The following is a 26,621-nucleotide window of genomic DNA, read 5'->3' as shown; positions in this document are numbered from 1 at the left end:
CAGCCGCCCGAGTCCCACGGAGACTGTCCGCGCCCGGAAACACGCAGCAGGGGGGGCGGGGCGTGAGTGCGCGTTCGCGCTGGAGCTGAGCTCCGCCTCGTAGGGTGTCGCGGCCGCGCGCCGCCTCTGGATGCTGTCAGGTCCTCTCGGGCGCACCGTCTTCTCGGGTCCTCGGGGGCTACCCGCGCCGTCGAAGTGGCGCTCTGTGAACGGGAGGGCCAAAGGCGGCAGCTCCCTCAGGCCCTCGGCTGCGCTGTGGTCAGGCAGGGTCCCGCGGGAACACGCCCGGGGAGAAGAGACGTGGTGAAGTGCGGCTAGCGAGTCAGCGTGGAGGGTCTCTGGGGTGCTGGGGGCTGTTTCCGCAGCCGTTCCGTGAGGGCCGAGTGCCGGCTCTCTTCACGAGGCCCGGATGAGCCTCCGCCGCTCGGAGCGCGGGGCGGCGACGTGCTGACTGCTGTGCGTGGAAGCGTGTGAGGAACAGCAGAGGCGAGAGGGTGCTCGGAGGACCCCACTCCCCGCTCAGAAAGCAGGGTCCGCCCCAGGGAACGGTCCTCTCTGTCCCGGGGCAGGGCACACACTCCAGCCGCAGAGGCTGGCGGGGCCACGGGAGTCTGCATGGACCTCGCTGACCCGCTGACCGTTCACTGCCCTGGCCCAAACCCTCCCTCTGTTCTTCGTTCTTCGCAAACTTACCGTTTGTTTGTCTAAAAGAGAAAAGCTTTCTGCTCTGGGCAACTTGTTTACATCCTCGTTCTCCTGTGGAGGCTCTTACGCATGTAAAAAAAAATTATAAAAACCTGTAAGCTTTTCTCCTGTTGGTGCCAGTTTAATTCTTAGGCCCAGCTAGGGACCCAGCGAGAGCAGAGAAGGATATTTCCTCCCGTGCACCTCACACCCAGCATGAGCACATTCCTGCCACCATCAATGGGTCCGGTGGGCAGATCCAGCCCCGCAGGAATTCTCCTTACCACAGCCCCTCCTGGAGGAGTCCCTGGCTCCCACCGGGTTCCCGGGACCACAGCACAGGTGCAGGCGTGTCTGTGCCACCAGCCTTGAGGGAATAGGAGATGTCAGAGCAGGAGAGGACAGGTTCACCTGGAGGCTGTGGGCAGGGAGACAGGAGGCAGGCAAACCAGCTGGAGGCTCTCGGAAATAGTGAAACAGGTGCCCTCTGAACTGCCTCCCCTGTGGGGGCTTCACAGGCCACTCAGGCTGGTGGCTTGACCTGAGGACGGCATCCTGACTATGAGGCTGCCCTGCACAGAAAGCGTTTGACACTTGAGAGAAGCCGTGGGATTTGCACAGACTAAGAAGGCGAGCTAACCCCAAGCGGTGTCGGCACAAACTTCCGGTTAAACGTGGAAGATTAAATACACATGTTTTTATGAACTCCCTGCAAGTCTCCACAAGGATGAAAAGACAAGGGGCTGGAGGAGCACAGTAAGTGGGCAGTGCCACCCAGGGTGGGCAGGTGTAAGCTGGGGAGACACACAGTTCGAGAGGGGGGCTGCAGTGCGAGTGCCCTGGAGAGGCCCTCCTGCCTGCTGCCAGATTCTCCAGCCAGGAAAGCACTAACTCCCAGGAAGCAGGAGCAGATGAGGGTCTCAGATTCTGCCCTGTGAGGTCCCCAACAGAAGCATCCACGTTTCAAGTAGTCCCTGTTGGAGAAATGTGTCCTGTGAGGCCACGCTCAAGGCTCTGACCAGTGTGCAGTGTGGCTGCCTTTGGGTCAGGTCACCTGGTCAGGGAGGGCGAGGCTGTGCCTCTGCAGGAGAGACTGTCTGTGGTGAGCACTGCAGACTTTGTGGCCCAATCCTTCAACCTCTCTGGTCTCAGTGACCTCATTTGAAAGTGGTGATAATACCACCCTGGCCCGCTGCCCCAGATTGACCAAGTGACAGAATGAATACAGAAGTACTTTGTAAACTATAAATGTTTAAATCAATATTAGTTATGACAATTTCTCCTAATAAATATGTTGCCTTTCTTTAGGACTAAGTCTAACAAGAAATAAGAGAAAAATAATAAAGCTCACCTAAAGGACATTAAAGGAGACCTAAACAAATGGAGCAACATACCGTATTTCTGAGTGAGGAGACTCAACATTATAAAGAGGTCAGTTCTCTAACATGAATCCCCAAATCCTCAAGTTATATGCCTTTCCAATGAAATTGTCAATAGCATTATTTTGTGAAATGGGATGAGTAGATTCTAAGGTTCATATACAGATAAAAAGCTCATGGCAAAGAAAATTTTGTAGGAAACAAAATGTTTGTCCCACCAGATATCAAAATGTTAGCAAGTTATGCCACAAGAAAGAGTGTGGTGTGAGCAGAGGAATGGACAGAGAGATGCCAGCGTGACATGGAGAGCTGAGGCCAAGGCAGGCAGAGTACCAAGAGCCACTCTTCCTTGTCACTGTCACTAACACAGGAATAGAAAGAGCACCAAAGGTGCCACTCCTCGGCCTTGTCAAGGACAACACCCAAACAAAAGGGGCTGGATGCTGTGCTGGCCAGGTAGCCAAGTGGTTGGAGCATCACCCCAATATGCCAAGGCTTCAGGTTTGATTCCCCAGTGAGGGCACATATAAGAATCAACCAATGAATGCATAAATAAGTGGAACAACAAATGGATGTTTCTCTCTCTCAAATCAATAAATTAAAAAATTTTTTAAACAGGCTGGATGCCTACAGCCTGAGTCACTCCCTGCATGGCCCCTGGCTAGCAGCTCCTTCTAGAGGGCAGTGAGACCCAGAGGGGCCCAGGAGACAATAGGGAATGTTTATGAAGGGAAGAGCAGGAGATGACTTCTGAGCAGCTGCTCACAACCCTGTCTTCTGTTCCGGGGGTCACAGTGTGTTGTTCTGAGAGGCTCCATTTCGCTGTGGTTCTGGAGCTGGCCTCGTGGCCTCTGCACACCTTCTAGGTGACCAGAGCTGAGCCATTCCTTACAACAGAATAAAGCAATGAAGTACAAGCTGTGATGCAGCCAGCATTACCTGACAAATACCTTACACCAGGATTTTCCAGCCGCTGGCTTACAGACTGGTTCGCTAGAAGTTTTGTGCCAGTCCACAAAAGAGTTAGCCACCCTGCTATTGTATGAAGACTATAGACCCAGTGATTTTAGTTGAATTCATTTATGCTCAGGGTGATGTCTGCCTTAGCAGTCCCCAAAATAATTCTATTTTCACCAATCCCCAAGTGTAAAAAGGTTGAAAACTTCTGTACCACACACAAAACACAGAAGGGCCAAAGTGTTAAACATTAAAAAATTGGAAAGAAATGTGGGAGAACATTTTCATAATTTGGATGGGAAATGCTTTTCTTAAAAGCAAAGATTGAAAGACACTATACAAGGCATAAGTTTAACAGACTGGAGGAATATTATAGCATATTAAACATAGATTAGTAGCTATAGTTAGAATATAAAAATAATTTATACAAATTGAAAAATAAATCATAATTCAATAACAAAATAGTTAAATAATAGAAACAATATTTAGGGGAAAATACGTATGAAAGGGGAAAAAGCATATGAAAGGGTATCCAGCACTTTGCAATTAAAACAATGAGTCGACAGATCAGCAAGAAAATTATAAAGATTTATCATCTAAGGATTGGCAGGAATGTAGCCGAATGCCTGATGTCCGTGGAAAGATTAGTAAACTGGAGAGGGCGTGTGAGGGCCAGTGAAGTCCTGTGTGGCGATTCAGCTCTGGGAACCACCCAGAGGAAAGCGTGCACATGTGACCTGGGGGAGAATGAACCCTGGAGCCAGCAGGGGAGTCACCTTCAGCACCCAGCTCCCTGCTCTATTCCCAAGGTCCTCCCACTGTTGGGTGTGAATGGGGTGTGTGGGCCTCTGTCTGGCTGGGCCCACTGTTCCAGCTTAGGCTACAGGACTGTAGCCAGGAAGGCAGTGACAGAGCTGTGGGTGCTCTGGGCACAGGTGCAATGCCAGTGGCCAAGCTGCTCACTCCCTCTCCTTTGGTTCCCACACTCTCAGAGGCCTCTGCTCTTTAGGACATGAGTTTAGAAGCCCCTGTGACCCTGCCCTGGGAACTGGACAGGTGGCAAAGACTGCGGAGACAAGGCCATTGGGTTGTTGCTATGGTGATGGGGATGGAGGCCTGTTGCCTTCAGACCCAGTTTTCTGCATGGCAGCTCTAATGACAGGAGGCCAGCACACAGACCCCCCCTCCTGGTTGCCATGGCAGCCCAGGCCCTCTCAGGAGCAGGAGGCCCTGCAGGAGAATTCCCCACTTCACACCTGGTCACTGCACACCTGGCCACAGCAGGAAGGGTCGAGTGGTGGCTGAGCCTCAGGAAGCAGGTTGGGGTGTGAGAGAAACAATCACCTTCAGCCTAATTACTCAAACGCTGTTCCCAACTACAGGAAGGGACAGGAGTCTTTCTGCTGAGTCCATCTAGAGGCCACTGCACCGCACAGCTCAGCATGGTCTGGAAAGAAACTGACCAGCCCCGGAGCCCAGTGATGGCCCTGCCCTGACCACACCCAACCTGACGAGGCCTCTGTGGGGAAGGGTCTCAGCTGTGGCCCTGAAGACAAGGCTTGTGGGCTTGCTGGGAATGATGAAAAGGAGGAAACTGTGATTGAAGTTCTAGCCAGAAACCAGCCAAAGGTGGACCACGTTTTCCCAGACACCAGGGCCCGTGAACCCTTGGTTGGGGGAAGCTTGGGACTTTCCTGCTTCAGAAACCTGTTGGAGAACGCTGAGGGGTCCCAGCTCACACGAGCTGGCTGCAGAGCCAACACCGGATGACAGTGCCAGGATGGAGAACGCCAAGAAGGAAAAGGTAGGTCTGCCTCCTTTGTTTCTAGAAGCCTTTGTCCTATGCCCCCAACATCCAGTGTTTTGTTTAGGACGGACACGCACCTGCTACTCAGGCCCTTTAGGGAAGACTATGGGGAGTGAGCAGAAGTGCCCTTCTTCCCAGCAGACTCTAGCCCTGTGACCGGGAAGTTGGGCAGCCAGGAGGTCCAGGAAGCAACTTGTGTTGGTTAGAGGTCTGGGCGTTTAGAGCCTGGGGTCTTAGTTGTGTTCAGTCGCGAGACAATGCTGAACAGACACGATGCCATTTCTCAGGTGCCCACACTTCCTCAAAACAATCTCTTCATGAAGAGCCTGAGGACCATTCCTCCTGGTGAGGAGCAGAGAGGGGTTACTTTTTCCAAAACTAAGAGAAATCCAGACTGAGCCATCCCTGTGCCCAAGTAGTGAACAAGTAGAGCAAGCAGGCCACAGGGAAAGAGGCCGGGGCCAGGGCGCAGTGGGGACACAGAAGAGGCCCGTCCACCCCTTCGGCATCATTTCCTCCTCACCATCTTCTCCTTCTGTGAAATGATGAGGTCAGCACAAACCAAGGCTGGCTGTTCCTGGCAGAGCTAATGATGTCAGGAGGAAAACAATGAGCCCAGGGTAAGGTGCCCACAGCTGCAGGCAGCAAGACAGGCCTGCTGGTCCCTGCAATGGCAGGAGTTTGGAAAGGGGCCATGCACGGCCACCTGAGGAGAAGCAAGGTGATGTCTTTGGCACAAGCAGAGAGAAGGCTTGGTGACAGGGCGAGGGTCCTGTGGCTGCCGTGGGTAACTAACTGGTGCTGAGCACCTGTTCCCAGACTCGGGCTGGACCATATCCCTTCTCGTTTGTCCCAGGGGACATAGGGCTCCACAAGGCAGACTGTCTGTGTTCTAGAGCAAGGGGTGCTGGTCCCTGTTTAGGAGCCAGTCTGGCTGCAGGCCGATGCAATTCTAAAGAATCAAAAATAATGCAAAATTTATGATGAAATTCTAAAGTAATAGTAAAATTCTAAAGAGACCACATGAGCAGCACTGATGTTTTTCACTTGTCTCAGCCCTGTGCTGGCTGCTCCTGCCACTGAGGCCCAAGGGAGGCCTGGGGCTGCCATGTCTGGGCACCTGACTGCCCAGGGGTGGCAGCTTGGGTTCAGGATCCTTCTAGGGATGTGAATTTTTCTGCCAGGCCCACCAGGTCCAGCCCTGTGTCCCATGGGAGGTGTGACCCCCACGCCAAGACAGCATTTGGCTTAGAGCAGTAAGCAGTGCCCTGATCACACTTTTAAAAGTTGTCCCCAACAGGCCAGCTATGGCTGTGCCCACCACGGGCTCCCAGGAGGGCAGCATTCAGGTTGCTTTGGAGGAAACCTTAGTGCTGCTGGTCTCTCTTCCCATTTGTTGGATTCCTCTCACCTGTACTGACATTCAGGTCTTACCTGTGGTCATCCGTCTATCATCTGCAGGACTGTGTGGCCTCAAGAAATTGTCAGTGGCTTTCCCACATAAATGTCAGCTCTACAGTTTCTAGAGCTCCTTAGGGGTAGGTCGCCTCCCACTGATGCTGCCCTAAAGTTGAGCCCTGGGAACCCCTTAACAGGCATCCCCAAACTGCGGCCCCTGAGGCCCTTTATCCGGCCCCTTGCCACACTTCCGGAAGGGGCAACTCTTTCATTGGTGGTCAGTGAGAAGAGCACTGTATGTGGTGGCCCTCCAACGGTCTGAGGGACAGTGAACTGGCCCCCTGTGTAAAAAGTTTGGGGACCCCTGCTTAGAATATGGTCTGTCCTTCCCACCCACCCCCTCATCTGGGCCCTTCTGCTGGCTCAACACTCCCCACAAGCACCTGGAAGGCAGCACATGGGGACTCTGAAGTGCATGCAGTTGGCCTGTGTTAGTCACCTCTGGAGTCATAACAAAATACCATGGACCCAGCAGTTTAAACAACAGCTCTGGAGACTCACGTCCAACACCAGGGTGCCAGCATGGTTGGTCCTAGTGCAGACCTCTTCCTGGCTTGCAGATCCCACTTCTGGACGGGCCGGTGGGCCCACCCTCATGACCTCATCCAACGCTGATCACCTCCCAAAGCCCCACCTCCAAACACCATCATATTGGGGACAATTCATTTATAGCATTGGGGCCAGAGTATCCGTGGGAACAGCCTGGGTGGAGCTGACCTCCCTCCTTTCAGGCCCTCCAACTGCCCGGCAGTTTGCCCTGAGGAAGGAAAAGGCTCAGAGATGGGGTGAGGCTGCATGCTCACTGGGTTTGCCTGGCCCCAGCAGAAAAGTCCCCAGCTGGTGTGCTGGGGAAGGGGCCAGCTCTGGGAGGAGGCTGACAAGACCCTGAGTGTGGGGGACAAGGCTCCCCGTGGGCAGGTGGCCTGGGGCCTGGTCAAGTGTGAATTCAGCAGTGTGGGGACTAGGGCTGCGCCTTGCTGAGGCTGCTGGTCTGAGCCCCGTCAGTGGTGTGCTGCTCTGCTGTAGCTGATGGAGTCTGTGATGGGGGCTGGGCTGGGAGGCCATGGCCCAGGGGTGCTCTGCCAGCCACCTGTGTGCCTGCCCTGCGGTGAGGCCTCTCAGAAAGAGCATTACAATTCTCAGCACATCCCTGCATCCACCACAGGGCAGGAGGATTGGGGCTGTGCTGGAGCCTTTACAGAAGGTTTGGGGTGGCCAGCCATGTTCCCCAGTCCCCATCCCTGTGACAGAGGGCTGTCCTGCCTGGCCCCTCCTGTCCACATTGATCTTCCCTTCCCTTCCTCTGGAGTGGACACTGGTCCTTGTCCCAGTTCTCTCAGGACACAGTTCCCTCTCTTTTTCTCTCTCTGCCTCTCTCTGTCCCTCCCTGTCTCTGTTTCTCTCTGTGTATCTATTTCTGTGTCTGTCTCTATCTCCCTGTCTCTCTCTCTCTCTCTCTTGGTCCATGTTTCTGTCTCTTGTCCGAGTCTCTGTCTGGGCTGGATACACAATGAGAAGAGACCCCTTCATCATCCCTCAAGCCTTCTTCTCCCACATCACCCTTGTGTCCTCAGCCCAGGACTTCACCTGGGCCCAAGTCCTACTGTACCAGGCCTAGTCCCTTCTCAGCCCCCAGAAGCCTCAGGGCCAGTTCCGTGGCACCCACCCTTGGTCGTCTGACCACGCTCTGTGTTCCTATTCCTGTCTTCACAGGATGGCCTGACCCAGCTGTTTAGAAAAGCCAGCTTTATAGGACTAAGTTCCAACAAGCCATGTGCCTGATGAGGACCCATTTTTCTGATTGTTTCTGCTCCGAGGAACTGCTCTGTTTGGCCAACTCCGTTTTACATGTGTTCCGTTGTGCTGTCTTTTGCCTCGCCTTTGTCAGTGAGGTTTGGAGTTATTGGTCAGATTTCATAGCAAGCATGGTCAGGGTTTTGCCTTCTCCCAGAATGTGTACCACTCCAAACCCAGTACCTTTAACTGCATTTGGCCTTGGCTGTTGTTGGTGCCCTACCTGGACATTCCTTCCATGTCTTCATCAGCCAGCTCTCAGTGTGGAAGCAGGCTTGGTGAGGCCAGAGGAGAGAGAACAGAGGAGAGGTGGGAGTTAGGACACTCTTAATGGCTGTCACCAAGTCACCACAGAGGCCAGCATCCTTGGTCCCCTGGTCCACTGGTTCATCTCCAGGTCTCCTAATCTCCTGGCGTCCTCGTCCCCTAACTCTGACCCTAGGAGGTTTTATTGTTTGTTTCTTTTTTAACAGAGACAGAGAGAGAGAGTCAGAGAGAGGGATAGACAGGGACAGACAGACAGGAACGGAGAGATGAGAAGCATCAATCATTAGTCTTTTGTTGCGCATTGCGACACCTTAGTTGTTCATTGATTGCTTTCTCATATGTGCCTTGACCACGGGCCTTCAGCAGACCGAGTAACCCCTTGCTCGAGCCAGCGACCTTGGGTCCAAGCTGGTGAGCTTTTTGCTCAAACCAGGTAAGCCTGCGCTCAAGGTGGCGACCTCAGAGTCTCGAACCTGGGTCTTCGGCATCCTAGTCCAACACTGTATTCACTGCGCCACCGCCTGGTCAGGCCCTAGGCGGTATTTGATTAGAGAATTACATTACTCAATTTGTGCTTTTCAGAGATCACTCTGGGTGCTAAGTAGAGAAGAGATTGTAGGGGTCAAGCATGGAAACAGAATGACCAGGAATTGTTGCCAGGATTGAGCTGTGAAAAGAAGACAGCTCTGGACAGTGGGGTTAGGCTTAGGGAGAATGCACTGCTGGAATTCCAAGCAGACAGGATTTGATCATGGAAAACCAGTGCTTCCAGAGCCACTGGCAGGACAGACTGGGCTTCACGTTGCTCCCTGCGCAGTCCCAGGGCACTCTCTCATGGGCCCTGCAAGTTCTTCATAACTGGACACAAGGCATTTTATCAGCACAGCTCTGTCAAGAGGTGAGGGTGAACCCCTCTCCTCCTGCCCCTCTGCAGTCCCAGGCCCACTTTCTTTCCCACTGGACTGTGAGGCCTGGGGATTAACTATGACCCCCCCCCCATCTTTCAGAGACTGGGCTTCGAAACCTGTGCACAAATATAGCAGATAAGGCCCAACCTTTTGTGTTTTTAACTGATTTTTAACATTACTCCATTAGTACACACTCATTGCAGAAAATGTAGGAAATACAGATAAGCAAAGAAGAGGATTGGCCCTGGCCGGTTGGCTCAGTGGTACAGTGTCGGCCTGGCGTGCAGAGGTCCCGGGTTCGATTCCCGGCCAGGGCACACGGGAGAAGCGCCCATCCGCTTCTCCACTTCTCCCCCTCTCCTTCCTCTCTGTTTCTCTCTTCCCCTCCCGCAGCCCAGGCTCCACTGGAGCAGGGATGGCCCGGGCGCTGGGGATGGCTCCTTGGCCTCTGCCCCAGGCGCTGGAGTGGCTCTGGTCAGAGCATCGCCCCCTGGTGGGCATAGTGTCGCCCCCTGGTGGGCGTGCCGGGTGGATCCCAGTTGGGCGCGTGCGGGAGTCTGTCTGGCTGTCTCTCCCCATTTCTAGCTTCAGAAAAATACAACAACAACAACAACAGCAAAAAAAAAAGAGAATAAAATCACTCATATTTCCACCATTAAGGCAATTACTACTGTTGTGTAGCTGTATTTCCTCCCCATGTGTATGTTCTGTGGGTCAGGAGTCTGGAGGGCACAGCTGGGGTGGTGGGCTCTCCTGAGCTACAAACAAGGTGTCAGTGGGCCACCTTATTTGCTCCAAGAGGGTTCACTCACTTGCCTGGCATTGCAGGAAACCTCTTTCTCGGTGGCCCTGAGTGTCCTCACAGCCTGTTCTCCCAAAGTGAAGAACCCAAGAAAGAACAAGGCAGAAGCCTCTAGCAGGGGTCCCCAAACTTTTTACACAGGGGGCCAGTTCACTGTCCCTCAGACCATTGAAGGGCTCCCACATACAGTGCTCCTCTCACTGACCACCAGTGAGAGAGTTGCCCCTTCTGGAAGTGCGGCGGGAGCTGGATAAATGGCCTTAGGGGGCCAAATTGCGGCCTGCGGGCCGTAGTTTGGGGACGCCTGCTAAAGGCTCACTCCACCATTTCTGCAATGTCCTAATCACTGCGCAGGCTAGACCTGCCCGGGCTGCAGAGGGACCATGCAGGAGCTGGATGCAGAGGTCGGGTTCAGGGGACCCTTGTGGAAGGCAGACAGCACACAGACATCTTTCTCTGCCAACAGAGGCAGTCAATTGTATAATTTTTAATATCAATATGGCATAATTTATTTAACCAATTCCATATAGTCAGGCATACAGGTTATATCCCATGTTTTGATCCTGGAAGAAGCAATCTGGAATATCCATCATTGAACTTAGATTATTTCCTAGAGATGAAATAAAAACAAACATCAGGCCAGTGGATCAGCTCCTTGGGCAACCGAAGGCAGAGGATACCGAGCGGGCATCGGGCAAGGTCCCCTGCTCTTGCTGGCGTCTCCCCATGGGGTGGAGAGCCCACTGTCTCCTGGGACATGCTAGCCCATGGTTGGCAGCTCTGGGTTTTTTAGAAAGCCTAAGCAAGCAGAAACCGTGTCTGTCCATCCTCAGGACAGCCTGTCCTCTCCAAGGCCCTCTCTCTCCTGGCTGCTTTCCTAGATTGGTCTGTCCTCTGCTGTACTGAATCTGAACGCAGCCCAGCGCTGACCCTCTGGTTTCACACCCTCACCTATGAGGCAGCAGTGAGCTGGGGCATGTGGTGGGTGCACAGGAGGGCTGACCTGAGGCATGCCCATCTGGCCCTGGAGGATTACCTAGTATTGGGAAGTGGGGGCGTTAGAGCCAGGAGTGCAAGGAGGAGGCCCCAGGAAGGGTCCCTGGGATGGACGCTTGCTAGTCAGAATGCAAGCTAGAGAGGGCCCTGGCAATTCAGCCCAGTACAAAGGGGGCCATCTGCCTCTGCCCTCCCCCAATCTGGGTCCATTCCCGCCTCCTAGAGGACATGGCTGGATGCTCCAGGTCCTCTTCTCGGGTCTGTGTGTACTGACCAGGAGAGGGCGCTGCTTCTTGGCTTGACTGGTCCAGAAGGGATCACCCTACCCCCTACCCCCCACACAAATAGTGGCTCAGAGCCAGCAGGGTGGTGACCGGTTAGTGACCTGTCACACTTGGTCTGGTGATGCCATTTTGCTGTGTTTTCGGAAAGAGATCAATTGTGCCAGCGCTTTCTCGGGTGAGTGACCACACTGGCCACCAGCAGGAAAGCCTGGCCTTTTGTCAAGCCACCATTCTTTATCTGCTACTCCAGGCCTCCTGCTTGTTTTAGCGGGGCTTGGCAGTGGTGGGTGTGCCCATGGAGAAACAAGTTCAAACCTGGAGGCGTAGGGGACCTGTCTGCATGCCGTGCAGGGTTCTGCAGGTCCACCACACAGGAATGGCCTCCCCGCCGTCTGCAGCAGCTTCTGACCATATCCAGTAGAAAAACCCTGATGAAACCAAGCATTTTTTCCTTTGGTAGACAGCCCTGGAGAGGGGGTGAGACCAACAGTCACTCAGGACAGCCCTGTACCTTCACCTGTCCCCAGCTCATCCCCCTCCACCTGCCTGTTCCGTCCCTCGCCCACCCCTGAGTCCCTTACCCCTCACCTCTTCCCTGGGCCTGATCCTGGCTCTCAGTGGCTCAAGTGAGGTCTTACATACACTAGAACCAACCTGCCTGACCAAAGGGACATGCCCACCTGAGAGGCAGGATATGGGGACCTCCTTGAGTCTTCATGGTCCCAGTAGTGCATGGGGCTCTTAAGTGCTTGTGGGACTGCTTCTTAGGATAAAAATTGTTAGATGAACATTAAAGGTCTAACAACTCCAGGTTGCCCTCTGACCAGATGGTTTCACTCCATGTAGTCTTTGGGGTTCAGCAGAGGGGTCTTTCTAGCCTTGAAGCTGCAAAGCCTGGGCTTTACTACAGTCAGTGGCCTGGACACAGGAGGTGACCCAGGGCCCTTGATAAATCCACGCGCATGACCACCAGGCGGACTTCCAGGACAGAGGCTCCGGAGGGTTGGGCCTCACAGCATCTACATCGTGTTTGTTTAGAGCAGCGGTTCTCAACCTGTGGGTCGCCTAAAGCCATTGGAAAATACATAATGCATATCAGGTATTTATATTCCGAATCAGAACTGTAGCAAAATTACAGTTATGAAGTAGCCACCAAAATTATTTTTTGGTTTGGGGTCACCGCAACATGAGGAACTGTATTGCAGGGTCACGGCATGAGAGAGGTTGAGAACCCCTGGATGTCTTATCATCAGTCCTTGTGAACAGTATGTCTTGAGGGGGATGCTGTGACTTCTTGAGTCTTTCCTGGTCTGAAAGAGGAGCAGATGCTGGGGCCTCCCCCAGATACTGGGCTGCAGGTGTGGGCCTGTGCAGAGCACTTCGCTCAGGGCCTGGGACGTTGTCCCTGTGGAGGTGTGTGGAAGAAAGACAGAGGAGGCAGAGTGGTCGGCCTGGGCCCTGAGGACCCCTGTGCTCCCTCCCGTGCCTGGAGCTGCAGACCACACCTGAGCGCCAACACTGGCGTTTGAATCTGTGCATTTTCTCCTGGACCTTGTCAGCCCACCCCTTTGTGACCTTCCCTGGGTTTAAGTTTTGTGTGGTCTTGATAAGAGGCATGATTCCTAATTTAGGAAATGTATCCATTAGGTATACTTTGGGCTGCAGGAAGTTGAAAGCCTAACTGTGGCTTCTGGTATTAGTATATGCTCCCATACGAGCATGCGGAGGTGGGTGTGGGGTTGGCTCAGCACATCGGTGATGTCATCAGGGCCAGCTCCTCTGTCTCTCCTCGTCCCCATTCATTAAGGCTTGTAACAGCTTCTCCCTTCAACCTTGGCTCCTCATGGTTGCAGGACAGCTGCCGCAGTGCCAGTCGCCACGCCCTTACACAACTGTGTCCACAAACTTAGATGGGCACTGACCTTCCAGAAGTCCTTCTCCTGCTAAAATCAGACTTCCCTTCACCTGTCACTGGCCACATTTGCAACTTTATACCAAATTACCAGCAAAATGGGATGAGCTAGCTGTGCTAGGCTTAGCCCAGTCACAGGACGTACCCTGGGCCGGGGGAGCGGCTGCCTCACTTTAATATGCTGCCTTTCACCCCAACACAATAGCTGTGTTGCTTCCTGGCTGGATTCCCAGTGTCTGCACCGAGTCCACGTGGAGGGGGAGACCCACAGCTCTTATCCAAGTATCTTTCATTCCTTTCTCGTCCAAATAGCCAGTGAATCAAAGTGGCCTTCTCTTTGGGCAAAAGTGGGTGGGCAGTCACACCACCACCTACACTAGGGAGCAGAGCAAGGCCCAGTTCACTGGGGGCGCTTGGGCTCAAGCAGCTGCGTACAGGAGGAGACCCTACCCAGGCCATCGATACTCACGGGAAAGGTGGCATCCGTGTGCACGGGCCTCGCTCTTGTCACTGCACAGGAGCCCTTGTGGCCTCGGAGCCTGCCACGCTATGTATGGCCACGCTTTAGTCAGCCAGGCGCCTGCCTGCCTTGATGTCCCCGTGCTCAGTGTGCACACAGTCCCATCAGCATCATCAGTCCCAGAGCAGGAATGACCAGGTCTTTCACACAGTAATGCCAGCTGCCCCTCGCCCTTCGAGACAGGCTGTCCCACCCCATGTCTCACTCACCCTCCTGGTTAGAGCCTTCTCCTCCCCGTGCCTCTCACATCTACCCTCTGTCCGCAGCCCTGACCCCCGGGCACATCCAGGAGGCTGGTCTTGGAACGCTTGCTCTAATTGCTCAGCTGGTTTTAACTGTGGTGGTTTGAAATGATGGGTCTCCCTGAGCCAGGGCCAGAGGGCCAAGAAGACCCTCACTGTGAATGGGGAGGGCCCAGTGACCTGTGATGGTGCTGCACAGCCCCTCACCCAACCAGCCGTGCCCCTCCCCCGGCACAGGTGGAGCAGATCCTGGCAGAGTTCAGGCTGCAAGAGGAGGACTTGAAGAAGGTGATGAGGCGGATGCAGAAGGAGATGGACCGAGGCCTGAGGCTGGAGACTCACAAGGAGGCCAGTGTGAAGATGCTGCCCACCTATGTGCGCTCCACCCCCGAAGGCTCAGGTACTACCCTGGGCCAGGATGGGGCAGCTCTTCACAGGGGCAGCTCTCCCCAGTCCCTTCCGACGGGTCTGTCCACAGTAGCCCCGAGACAGGCCCCCAGTGGCTGAGCCCTGACAGGCCAGTTCCCCCCTCGCTCTGCCCACCCTGGAGCTTTCAGGCTCACCCCAGCCTCAGAACCTGGCTTTGTAAATCTCTGCATTGAGGAAGTGGCTCCCTGTGGCCACTTGCTACCCACACCACTAGTCCTGAGTCTGGACCATTTTGCTAGTTTTTCAGCTGAGCCCTGGACTTGGGGTGGGCTTTAGTTCAATGCACAGGGTTTCTTCGGACTTCCTAGTTCACCTTTGACCTCTTCCACCAGTGACTGTCGTGTCCCCAGAGGTCTGGCCTAGCAGCCCTTGGCCAGCTCCCGTAGGCCTGCGTTCCTTCCCTCCTTCTTTCCTTGTGGGCACAGCCCCTGAAGCTGACAGGCTTTTCCCTGTGGCTGCAGAAGTCGGGGACTTCCTCTCCCTGGACTTGGGCGGCACCAACTTCAGGGTGATGCTGGTGAAGGTGGGGGAGGGCGAGGCAGGCCAGTGGAGTGTGAAGACCAAGCACCAGATGTACTGCATCCCCGAGGATGCCATGACGGGCACTGCTGAGATGGTGAGTGGACCCGCAGCACTCTGCTTGTCCTGAAAGGGGGCCCACCGGTCCACCTGGGGGAGGCTGGTCCTTGGCAGAGGCAGGAATGGGTGGCCAGGACACCTGGACGCAGCAGAAGGCACTCTGGGTGCTGGAGACAGGAAGTCATATTTACGGCCAAGGAGGTGCCTCTGTACAAAGCGTGACGCCCAATGTCGTTGTGACAGAGCACAGCTGGGTTGGGGACCAGCCCTGTCCTGGAGCTCCCTGCCCCTGGGACTGCCATTAGCAGGATTCTGGGGGAGGCTGAGGGCTTGAGTCCTGACAGCAGGATCAGGAGTGAGGAACAGCTCAGGCATGGACAGGATTTCTTGGAAGCCTGGGGTGACATGGGGTGGGGTTCTATGGCCAGCCTACCTGCTCTGTCCGTGGCTCTTACAGCTCTTTGACTACATCTCCGAGTGCATCTCTGACTTCCTGGACAAGCATCAGATGAAGCACAAGAAACTGCCCTTGGGTTTCACCTTCTCCTTCCCTGTGAGGCACGAAGACATCGATAAGGTGGGGCCCAGGGAGGCTGGGCAGACGCACAACAGATGGACGGATGAATGGACACACACCCCAGAGAAAGTCACCCTGTGCTACCTTTAAATGCAGCCCCCTTGTTGGGAAAGAGCCTTGGATTCAAATTGTGCCTGTCACCCACATTCTGTGACACCATGGGAAATAACATCAGCTGGCTCTCATCATTTGCCTTAACCTCTCTGTAACTCTGTGCTGTTTCCACCTCCATTGCAGATTAGGGAACTGAGGGTTAGGGGTTTGCCCAGGTGGGAAGTGGCAGTGCTGGGGCTCAAACTCAGGCAGGAGGGCTTGTCTGGCACACTCGAGTGTCGTCACTGTGCTGGACACCTGTGCTGGGCACTGCGGTGTGTGAGGGCTGAAGCTGTACCCTGCCTTCGAGCTGGCAAGGCAGCCTGGCAGAGATGCACACACACACGTCAATTGTATATACATCTGTACATGCATCAGTTACATACATTTGCATGCAGCAAGTGCACGTGCCTCTGTGACAGGAGACGTCGTGGCAGGGCAGCAGCAGGAGCGGCTTCTGCCTTCTGTTCTCCCAGCCCAGCCCTCACAACGCACTGCATGTCAGCTGGCGCCTTCCTCGCAGTGGGGGCACAACAGGAAAGGAGCTCCAGACTTACATGGGGCTGCTCCCCTCTGGACGACATCCTTACTCTGGGGCGACATCTCTGGGGTTTACCAGACAAACATCCTTAAATTGCTGGGACCCAGCCCTGTAGAAATATGGATAGTTGTAGAGAATTGTCTCCAACACCTCTCAAACCTATGTGAGCCTCAGTTAGCTTACCCACAAAGTGGGGTGCCTGTCCCTGTGGTCCGAGGTAGCCCCCCACCACTTCAGCCCTGCCCCGGTACTCAGCAGCAGCCACTGAGGTCACCCTCCCCCCACAGGGCATCCTGCTGAACTGGACCAAGGGTTTCAAGGCCTCAGGAGCAGAAGGGAACAACATCGTGGGGCTCCTGCGAGACGCCATCAAGCGGAGAGGGGTGAGGAGGCACGACCCCCTGGCTGCCCTGGCCCTCCTCTTCCTCCAGGCTGGGATGCCGGGGGGCCTTCTGGGAGTCCCCCGAGGAAGGGACCTCTACCTTCCTCATTGTGCTGAGACCCCCAGTCCATCACTACCTCCTCTGTGCCTCCTGGCAGGACTTTGAGATGGACGTGGTGGCGATGGTGAATGACACTGTTGCCACAATGATCTCCTGCTACTATGAGGACCACCGGTGTGAGGTTGGCATGATTGTGGGTAAGGACACACACTCTGCCCTATCCAGGGGCTCCAGCCTCGGGCCCTGAGTAAGGGCCGCAGTACTGAGCTGTTGGAGACGGTCAGTGGGCCTCTGTGCCAGGCACCGGCCCACAGATGCTGGGTCCAGGGGCAGGCCTGGGGAGCAGCAGGACTGCCCTGAAGCACAAGCTCTTTCCTGGCAGGAAACATTTCGACATGTGCAAGTCACTGCATCAGATGGCACACCAGCTGCACATGCACCTGGCCCATCAGGACTTAATTAAAACACTTTATCTGGTAAATGGACCAAACTAGACAGATTTGTCCAAGTGAAAGAGGATAAGCAAAAGTGTCATCACCTTTTCCTGGACGGTGGGACTGCCCAGGGCCTCTGGCCTGCCCTGCCTAAAGGGAGGCAGACCTGCACTGGCCCCAGGGGGCCTTCACACCAACTGCCCGCCTTCCCTAGCTGTATTTACTGGGCAGCTGTCCCATCAGGTCGGCTCCCCGCTGGACTCTCCAGGCCCGGCTTACCTAGAAAGTCGGTGTGGGAATTGTTTGCTTCGATGGGCCCTTCAGAGCCAGAGCCTGACCTTGTGTTGTCTCGGCTCTTGTTCCTCACCTCTTCCCTTCCATTCTCACCTTCCAGATGCAGAGTGCTCTTTAAGCCCACAAGACCTCAGGGCCCTGGCTGTACCTCTACTCTACCTCTCCCCTGGGGTAGCCAAGCCCGGGGCAGTTCCCCAAGGCACCCCAACCTAAGCTCTGCAGCCCTTGCCTCCTGCACGCCCTCCTGTGGCAGGGTGGCCTGCAGACACCCTTGGTTACTCTGCTCAGGGCTTAAAAACATGTTTATGATCATTTCCAAGAGGTAAAAATTAGGAGAATTCACATCCAAGTCTGGATTTCTGTTTTTTTCCACAAAAGAACTGACAGGCCCAGCCACACTAGGCCCCATTCCTACCCGCTGCTGTTTCCGGTGGCTTTAGGGCATGTGGCCCACACAGTCACACTCAGAATAATGCCCTGCTGGCTCCCAATGGCTCCCTGCAAACTACACATTTCCATAGCCAGCCCTACCTGCAGTAACCCAGACCCCCACTGTGCCTTACCTCAGGGTGCTCCCAAAACGGGGCCTAGGATAGAAGATCAAATGCATGCATGGAAAATGCTGGAAAACAAGGTGTGGAGCATAGACAAAATCATAACATCCCATACCCATCTTTAGTTGGCACATTTGACATGTTCCCTCAATCCTCCCAACTGCCCAGATAATGAGAGGAGAAGGTGTTACCATTCCCTCTTGGGAAAGTGGAACAGCCCAGAGATGGGTTCATCCACCTGCAGTCACACAGCAAACCCGAGTCCTGTGCACCTGGGAGAGCCTTCACGGGTGGTGAGAGTAGGGGGCTGGAGGAGGCTGGGAAGAAGGATGCAGGGTCTTCCTACAGGCAGGATGGGGGGGAGGGGGCGGGGGGGGGGGCGTCTAGGAAAGCTGAGCCTGGCCGCGGAGCCCCTGCCCCCAGGCCCCAGCCTGATGCTGCCGCCCCGCAGGCACCGGCTGCAATGCCTGCTACATGGAGGAAATGCACAACGTGGAGCTGGTGGAAGGGGACGAGGGCCGCATGTGTGTCAACACCGAGTGGGGCGCCTTCGGGGACGCTGGCGAGCTGGACGAGTTCCTGCTAGAGTACGACCGCGTGGTGGATGAAAGCTCCCTAAACCCGGGCCAGCAGCTGTAAGGTCCCTCCCTGCCTCACCCTGCTGGCACAGATTGGGGCTGCCACGCAGATAATTGGCTTGTTTGTAAACGGGACTGGGGAAGAGCAAATTGACAGACTGTTTATATAAGTTGGCTTGTCTCTGCTTCCAGCTCACACACATGTGCCCCTCTGTGAACCAGGAATAGTCAAAGATGTGAATGTTTAGTCCTCAGAAAGGGGTCTGTGGCTAGATGAGCCAGGACTTCCCCGTTCCAACAGGCATGGGAAGGCTCTGAGATGCCCCTTGCCAGTTTACTGGGTTTAACCCAGTTCCCCAAAGTACATATCTGCCCACATTCACAGAATGATATAGCATTTTGTGGAACGCTGCGGGTTTGCAGAACACAGCTTGTCGGGAATCGTGGCTACCCTTTAAGAACCGCGGACTGCTCCAGGCACCTAATTCCCTCATTAGCTTTGTCTCCGGCACTCAGAAACCTCTGCTAGGTCTGTAGTGGTCAGTACGCTACAGGATGAGCTATGGAAGCTCAGGAGCCCTAGCAGGCGCACCGCAGAGCGGTCATCAGCCCTCTGAGCACTAATTTCCCCAACTGCATCTGGGTGATAACAGCATCCCATCACATGTGAAAGGACCCGTGTAGTCTCAGCGCAGGTCCAGTCACAAGGCAATCTCAAGGACTGGACCAAGGCCCCGCAGTAGAGTCAGGCCTGTAGTTTTTTTCTTTTGTTGTTTGTTTGTTTTAGTGTGAGGAGGGGAGGCAGGGACAGACTCGTGCATGAGCCCCAACCAGTCGGGATCCACCCAGCATGCCCACCAGGGGGCGATGCTCTGCCCATCTGGGGCCCTTGCTCATTGCACTGGAGCCATTTTTTAGCTCCTGAAGCGGACGGAGGTCATGGAGCCATCCTCAGTGCCCAAGGCTAACCCGCTCTAATGGAGCAATGGCTGCAGGAGAGGAGAGAGAGAAGCGAGGGGGAAGGGTGGAGAAGCAGATGGTTGCTTCTCCTGGTGCCCTGATTGAGAATCAAACCCGGGACTTCCACATGACGGCCCACGCTCTACCAACTGAGTCAACCGGCCAGGTCCTGGGCACCTAGTTTCTAAAGCATCAGTTGGTAGATGAGCAAACGAGCATGAACCCAGGTTTGGCAAGGTGGCAGTGCCTGTCGTGGCCACGATGGGGACAGTGGTGAGTCCCTGGCCTGCGCCTGGGGAACTCCCTGCTGGGGATAACCCAGCCACCCTCTGTCCAGGTATGAGAAGCTAATTGGCGGCAAGTACATGGGTGAGCTGGTGCGGCTCGTGCTGCTGAAGCTGGTGGATGAGAACCTGCTCTTCCACGGGGAGGCCTCGGAGCAACTGCGTACGCGTGGCGTCTTTGAAACGCGCTTCGTGTCACAGGTGGAGAGGTGCGTGGGAGCCACGGGGGCGGTGTGGCCTCGGGTCCACAGTGGCGCCCACGCATCCCGTCTGTGGCTCTCATCTGCCATGGACGTCGTCTCACTTCATCCACGCAACAGCCCAGAGGTGCGGCAGTGTCACCCACTTTAGAGAGAACACCCCGGGCTTAGAGAGGAGTGATGATCAGGTTGCTGATGGAATCAGAACCAGTCACCCACTCCCACGCACACCGGCCTAAGCCCCAAGTGCTGTGCCCGGGTGAGGTGGGCAGGGGGAGGGCAGGAGGCAGGCGCTGGTGATAGGAGACAGGCTGGCCCGGGCCTGGTGACCCTCCAGCAACTCCCTCCATGTCCCGCCCCGCCTTACAGCGACTCTGGCGACCGCAAGCAGATCTACAACATTCTGAGCTCGCTGGGACTGAGGCCCTCCGCCTCCGACTGCGACATCGTGCGCCGTGCTTGTGAGAGTGTGTCCACGCGCGCTGCACACATGTGTGCCGCGGGTTTGGCCGGCGTCATCAACCGCATGCGCGAGAGCCGCAGTGAGGACATGATGCGCATCACCGTGGGTGTGGACGGCTCGGTGTACAAGCTGCACCCCAGGTGAGCCTACGCCGCCCTGGCACAGCTCCCCCAAGCGGTGCAGCTTGATGGTGCACCGGCCTCAGTCTCGAAGCGATGAAACCAAGGGGAGAAGGACCCGCTCGCGGGGTCCCTTGCAGCTCACAGATCTAGGGGTTCTTATCTCTTCCCTGAAAGCTCCGGGCGCAGTGGGGAGTCCCCTAGGCTTAGCCTAGAGCTGAGCGCAGCGCGTGGCAGCGTCTCTGGAGGGTGGGTCCAGCCGAGGCCCTGTGGGAGCTCTGGGCAGAGGAACCACAGCCCTCCTTCCCTGCTCAGCTTCAAGGAGAGGTTCCATGCCAGTGTGCGCAGGCTGACACCCAGCTGTGAGATCACCTTCATCCAGTCGGAGGAGGGCAGCGGCAGGGGCGCGGCTCTGGTCTCTGCGGTGGCCTGTAAGAAGGCCTGCATGCTGGGCCAGTGACAGCAGCAGCAGCCAGGCAAGAAAGAAGCTGTGGCATCGCTGGACCTGGGGCTCTGGGGAACAGCTCCCACACAGGTGCACCCGGCTGGGCCCACCTCCCATCCCCACGGACACCTGAAGATGGGGAAGGGCCTGCAGGATAGTGTGGGTACCCCAAGCAGGCCAGTTCTTCCTGGGTCAGTCAGTGGGTGGGACAGCCCCAGGGCCCTAATTGGTTTGGGGGCCGAAGGAGCAGGAATGGAAACCCCCCACATCTCCCATCTTTCTGCTGGAACCAGCCACCCAGAAGGGAGCTGTGTGCTCAGGACTGTGTTGCATCCTGCACTGCTGTGCCTTGAAGCCCTTGGCTTGGTTCAGCCACGCCTGGGCCTTGCTCTGGGGAGGGGTTGCCCTCTGGACCCTGCTGCTTTCCCTGGGAACTCAGCCCGCATGGGGAGGCAGCTTCAGGGACGTGACCAGACCTCGGCCTGGGCTCCACAACGGGACAGGAGCTGCTGACAACCCCAGCCTGGCAGGGTTTTATTGCCTGGGTTATCAAGGTGGGGGGTGAAATGAGAGGGGACCAGCTCCAGCAAGAAGTGGAGTAGAGGCCCGAAGATGGTAGCCTCTTCCCTCCCACATCATCATCCCTGAGTGCTTGGTGGTTCTGGGATGGACCCTCACAGGAACTACAAGAAACAGAACCCCCAAAGCCCTTATCCAAGGGTCCAGGAAGATGAGAACACCCCCCATGGGGCTGCCATGCTGTAGAACAGCCCCCAAGGGACCACCCAAGCCTTGCTCTTCTCACCAGAACTCCACGTGCCACACCGACCTCTTCATGCCCAACCTGGGACTGTGTGGTTTTTTTTAAATTAAAAGTTTTAAAAGTTGAGAACATGACCTTGTCCACGGTTCTTTGACCTCTGTGCATAGGGACTGTGGGACAGTATGTACACATGGTCACATGTGCACAGACACTAGTTTGCCATTTCCTCTGGCCAGCAATGTCAGGGGTGTGCAGAGTGACAGACCAGGCTGTGGGAATAGGAACAAGGTGGCATTTAGATGGTGTCACAGGTACTGGCGTTCCCCAAGCCCCCATGCACCTGTGGGATTTAGGGTGTGGATGCACCAGTCTAATCTGCAGCAAATCTGAGATCTGAGAAAACCCCAGAACTGCCCAGGAGGGAGCAGGATTGGTCTCTGGTCCTGCTTAAGGTCAGACTCAGCAGGGGGTCCTTCGGTCCCGCAAGTAAACCTAGTTATATAGAAACACGTTTGTATGATTTTCAGTAAGATAAACTACCCAGCAAATCTGGAACGACTTGTTTCATTCAGAACTTAACCCAAAGTTGTGATTTTGAGCAGGCAGCCCCGCTGTGTGCTATGTACATTGTTCCTGGTCACTAATCCTCTCGAATCTAAATTATGCACCAGTGTCTGTGAGCTCGGGTTGCCTGCGCTCAGGCGCGCTCACTGCAGCAACCACGCGTCGGATCTTCTTTCAATAGACATTACTTCCCGGTTGTCCTTATGTTCCAGTTCAGGACATTGTATCACTTTTTAAAAGTTCTCTATGTGGGTAGGTTATATATCCTGTGAATTTCACTTTAGGAATGTAAAGGAGGTGTCATAAAATATTTACTTGTTATACAAAAAGGGCGTTGGATCTGACACGAGAGTCCCTGCTCCACCGGCTGGGCCGTCTGCATTCCTCACCCCGTCCAGCAGGGGGCAGCGAGGGACCACTCCTTCTGATCAGGGTTCAGGGGTCATCAGGACCACTCCTGCTCTGGAAGGTCCCTGCTTCCCACGTTGTCTGTGCCCTGGGCTCCTTACTCAGTGGTTGAGTGCCGTATCAGGGACTTACAACACACTTCCATGGGGGTCCAAGGGAATGTTTGGGGTCACAGCCAGCTCAGGGCTGCCTCCTGCCTCTTGGTCAGGGGCCAGAGGCCAGGACCAAGCTTCTACACCAAAGCCTCTGGGAGTCCCTGACGGTCTCAGGCCACAGGCCATCCTCAGAACCACCCACTGCTGTCTTTTTAGACTGGGCAGGTCTGGGCTGGAGCTCAGGAGGGACAGTCAGAAGTAGGTGACAGAGACCCCTCATTTAGCACCGTGAGTGGTAGAGCCAAGAGCTGGCTGTACTCTCTGCTCTAGGGAGGCCTCAAGCCCTGCACCGCCTGGATGCTGGACACCCGGGTATTACACCTCAGGGGCCTGAGGGTCACTGGAATGTGGCTGGAATCCATGTGGGGCCCTGTCCTCCCCCAGCCCAGGCAGGGCCTGCCAAGTTTGGGTCTGTCCTCTCCTCCTTTCCTTATTTGGTGCTGCAGGTGATAAGGCTGAGACATAAAGGGGGCTGTGGGCCCCTCACGGCCACCAATCTGCCACAAAGAGAGGATGGTGAGTGCCAGGTTGGGGGACTAGAGGGCAGCAGCCCCCTGGGGGTTGTCCTGTGGGGTGGAAGAGTAGAGCGGCAGCTTCTGTGCCTGCCCAGCCTGGAGAGGTGGTCTCCAGGGGTGGGAAGAGGACCCTGACCCCAGACCTCCTGGGAATGCTCTGGGATGTGCAGGGGGGCATCTAGGGGGAGCCCTGGAGAGGACCCCTCTCCACCCACACTGTCGCAGGCCAGCAGGAAAGCAGGGACCCGGGGCAAGGCTGCGGCCACCAAGCAGGCCCAACGAGGCTCTTCCAATGTCTTCTCCATGTTCGAGCAAGCCCAGATCCAAGAGTTCAAGGAGGTGAGTGCTCCACCTCATGGCACCCTGCCCCCAACCAAGCACCCCTTCCCTGTAGGTCCCAGCCCCCTTCCCTGGTCCCAGCCCCTGTCCCTGCTCTCCCACCACCCAGCACTTCCTTACGTCTCCTCTCACTGGGGTGGAGGCTGTTCCCACCTGGACACTGTGGCCCCCACCCCACAGGCCTTCAGCTGCATCGACCAGAACCGAGATGGCATCATCTGCAAGTCAGACCTTCGGGAGACCTATTCCCAGCTGGGTGAGCACACCCACCTTTCATCCAACCCCACCTGCTCACCCAAGGAGGCTGCTGGGAGAGGACAGACCTCCTCCCTCCCTCCCCTTTCCACACTCCCCTCCCTCCCGTTGCTGGCTGTCTCCTGTCTCACACCTCACCTCCCCCACCCACAGCTGCCTCCCACTCTCCAGCCCTGGTTGGGAAGGAGGGGATGGTGGCCTGAACCCCGCTGGGACCCCCAGCGTCCTTGTGTTCACCTTGTGCACCCCCACTAGGGAAGGTGAGTGTGCCGGAGGAGGAGCTGGACGCCATGCTGCAAGAGGGGAAGGGCCCTATCAACTTCACCGTCTTCCTCACGCTGTTTGGAGAGAAGCTCAACGGTGAGCTGGGGCAGATCTGAGTCCCCCGGGCAGGGCAGCAGGATCGAACCCCATCTGTACCCCACCTGAACCCCTCCTGGCCAGGCGGCCAGCCTGAAGCCCACCTGGACCCCATCCAGATGCTGCCAGTCTTTTGCCCACTGAGAGAATGTGGGGCCCACCCCTGCATCCCAGATCCATGGCACTAGTCACCCCAGCTCCCAGCTCAGTGTTGAGAATTACACCTTCAGCCTCTCTCCCAAATCCCAGTCTCCCAGCCAGATCTGTGATCTCGGCCTGTCTGAGCTCCAAGGGACACTTTGCGTTAGGGAACATTGTCCTGGTCCTGCCTCTTCTGGGATGTGGAGGATTCCCTCTGCACCCTGGGTTCCTCCTATGGGGACTTTGAAGGCTGAGGGTCTGCATGCTCACCTGCTCTCTCGGCCTCCCAGGGACAGACCCCGAGGAAGCCATCCTGAGCGCCTTCCGAATGTTTGACCCCAGTGGCAAGGGCGTGGTGAACAAGGATGAGTAAGTGTGAGCTGGCTGGAGGGGTGGGACACCCTTACTTTGGGGCCCTCTCTGCTCTTTGGGGGGTGGCCACCTGGACCATGGGAGCCTTCACCCCTTCCCCATGCAGCCACCTCCCCACACTCTCCCCTCTGCTCCTACACCCCCCACCCCCAGGTTCAAGCAGCTTCTCCTGACCCAGGCAGACAAGTTCTCTCAGGCTGAGGTAAGGATTCCTGGTTCCTTCGTGGGCGCTCACCCCATAGGGCACTGGGGAGACCTCAGTGACCCGTGCCCTCCTGGACACCTCTGGAGGGGGTGCCATCTCTGTTGAGATCTGGAGGTTGAAGGTTGTGGAGTCAACAAGGGAGGAGGGCGTGCCAGGCCAGGAGAGCCCAATGTGCAAAGGCCCCAGGCTGAGAGCCCAGAGGCACCTTCAGCATCTGGAAGAGGGTTTGTCACTCTGGGTAGGGGTGGCACAGAGAAGAGAGGGGGCGTCCAGGGCCAAGGTGGGGCCTTTGTCCCATGCTCCCCTTTGAGGCGCACCCTCTCCCCAGGCTGCCCAAAGTCAGACAACAGAAAATGTTAACTCAGTTTTGGGTTTGTGCCTGAAAAGGCTGAGGACCCCAAGACACAGCCGGGAGGCAGGGGGAATTGTGACAGGTCCCCTGGCAGAGCAGTGCCTCTCACAGAGCCACCCCCAGGTGGAGCAGATGTTTGCCCTGGCGCCGGTGGACCTGGCTGGGGACATCGACTACAAGTCCTTGTGCTACATTATCACCCACGGGGATGAGAAAGAGGAGTGAGCAAGGATATGGAGAGACTAAGGGCCACACCCCGGCCACCTCAATAAATGCTGTTTCCAACGAGCCCTGCGTAGTGGCCTTTCTGTAACAGACAGGGTGGGGGATGGGCAAGGGGACATTGAGGCCTGAGAGGGAGGGCATCCTGCCCTTGGCCAACCTCTAGGAGAAGAAACAGCAGGCTCTGCACGCCTCACCAGGCCCCGAGTGAGCCAGCGCTCAGCAGAGTTCTGCCAGCCACATCTCTGCATGTACGCACAGGGTGTACTGAGTTGTGTGGAGACTCTGAAGAACCCATCTGAAAACACAACCAGACTTTACCTCGGAAATACAGGCCAGGCACCATGACACCAAGGAGGGGCTGGAGTCAGGATTAAGGATTAAGGGCCAGGTGGCTGCAGAGAGGGGAGCTGGAGAGGGAAATCCCTCCATCTGGGTGCTGCAGGACAGGAGTGTGCAGGCACCCATGGGGGAGGGGGAAGAAGGAGGAGGAGAGTGGGACCCCGGCCAGAGTGGGGCACACAAGTCCTCATCAGGACAGGGACAGCTGAGTGAGCCTCCCACTTCCCTCAGGACCCCGCCCTGGAGGGGCTGACCACGTCCCCTTCTGGAGGCCAGCAAGAGGGAAGGCATTTTTGTGGGAAGAGGTGCTCAGTTTCGCTTTTTATCTGGGACTTGGCGATTTTAATTACTACATGGACAGGGCTTCTGAAGTTAGTTATTTTTCTATTGCTTACCGGTGATCACGGAGCTGCCTGAGAGTCTTGGTCCAGAGACGCCCCCCCCCACTCCCCTAGAATCACTGAGCAGGTGTCTGAGCCTATGGCCCTCCCCAGGACCATGTCCAGAATCTCCCCCCGCCCCAGCTCCTGGAGGAACTTCCATCAACTCTTGGCCCCTGCCTCCTTCCCTGCCAGGGGCTCATATTCAGTCTGGCCACCCCCTCCCACCCCAGGCTCCAGCCCAC

The 26,621-nt window shown here is 56.0% G+C and overlaps 2 protein-coding genes across 4 annotated transcripts; both read left to right on the top strand.

Annotated features, from left to right (window-relative positions):
* Positions 1-39: 39 nt before the first annotated feature.
* GCK (glucokinase) lies at positions 40-21,871 on the top strand. Of its 3 annotated transcripts, none has more exons than XM_066353704.1 (12): positions 40-1,440; positions 1,993-2,115; positions 4,403-4,824; positions 14,248-14,410; positions 14,901-15,055; positions 15,476-15,595; positions 16,517-16,612; positions 16,770-16,869; positions 18,406-18,541; positions 19,830-19,985; positions 20,346-20,579; positions 20,874-21,871. In XM_066353704.1, exons 3-12 carry the CDS (start codon positions 4,801-4,803, stop codon positions 21,016-21,018), a joined length of 1,329 nt encoding a protein of 442 aa, XP_066209801.1. In that variant the 5' UTR covers positions 40-1,440; positions 1,993-2,115; positions 4,403-4,800; the 3' UTR covers positions 21,019-21,871. The 3 variants fall into 3 exon arrangements, with proteins under 3 accessions (XP_066209801.1, XP_066209800.1, XP_066209802.1); XM_066353703.1 differs by having other exon boundaries at positions 18,406-18,589; XM_066353705.1 differs by lacking the exons at positions 40-1,440; positions 1,993-2,115; positions 4,403-4,824; ... (2 more) ...; positions 15,476-15,595; positions 16,517-16,612 and having other exon boundaries at positions 16,772-16,853; positions 18,406-18,589.
* A 1,496-nt stretch (positions 21,872-23,367) lies between these two features.
* On the top strand, positions 23,368-25,720 carry MYL7 (myosin light chain 7). Its single transcript, XM_066353709.1, has 7 exons — positions 23,368-23,409; positions 23,634-23,747; positions 23,928-24,003; positions 24,258-24,362; positions 24,794-24,872; positions 25,029-25,077; positions 25,556-25,720. The coding sequence occupies exons 1-7, from the start codon at positions 23,407-23,409 to the stop codon at positions 25,655-25,657; spliced, it is 528 nt and encodes a 175-aa protein (XP_066209806.1). The 5' UTR covers positions 23,368-23,406; the 3' UTR covers positions 25,658-25,720.
* The last annotated feature ends 901 nt before the right edge of the window (positions 25,721-26,621 follow it).

The sequence above is a fragment of the Saccopteryx leptura genome, chromosome 12 (genome assembly GCF_036850995.1).
Source record: "Saccopteryx leptura isolate mSacLep1 chromosome 12, mSacLep1_pri_phased_curated, whole genome shotgun sequence".
NCBI lineage: Eukaryota > Metazoa > Chordata > Mammalia > Chiroptera > Emballonuridae > Saccopteryx > Saccopteryx leptura.
Note: the sequence above shows the minus strand (reverse complement) of the source record. Positions and strands in the feature narration are given on the sequence as shown.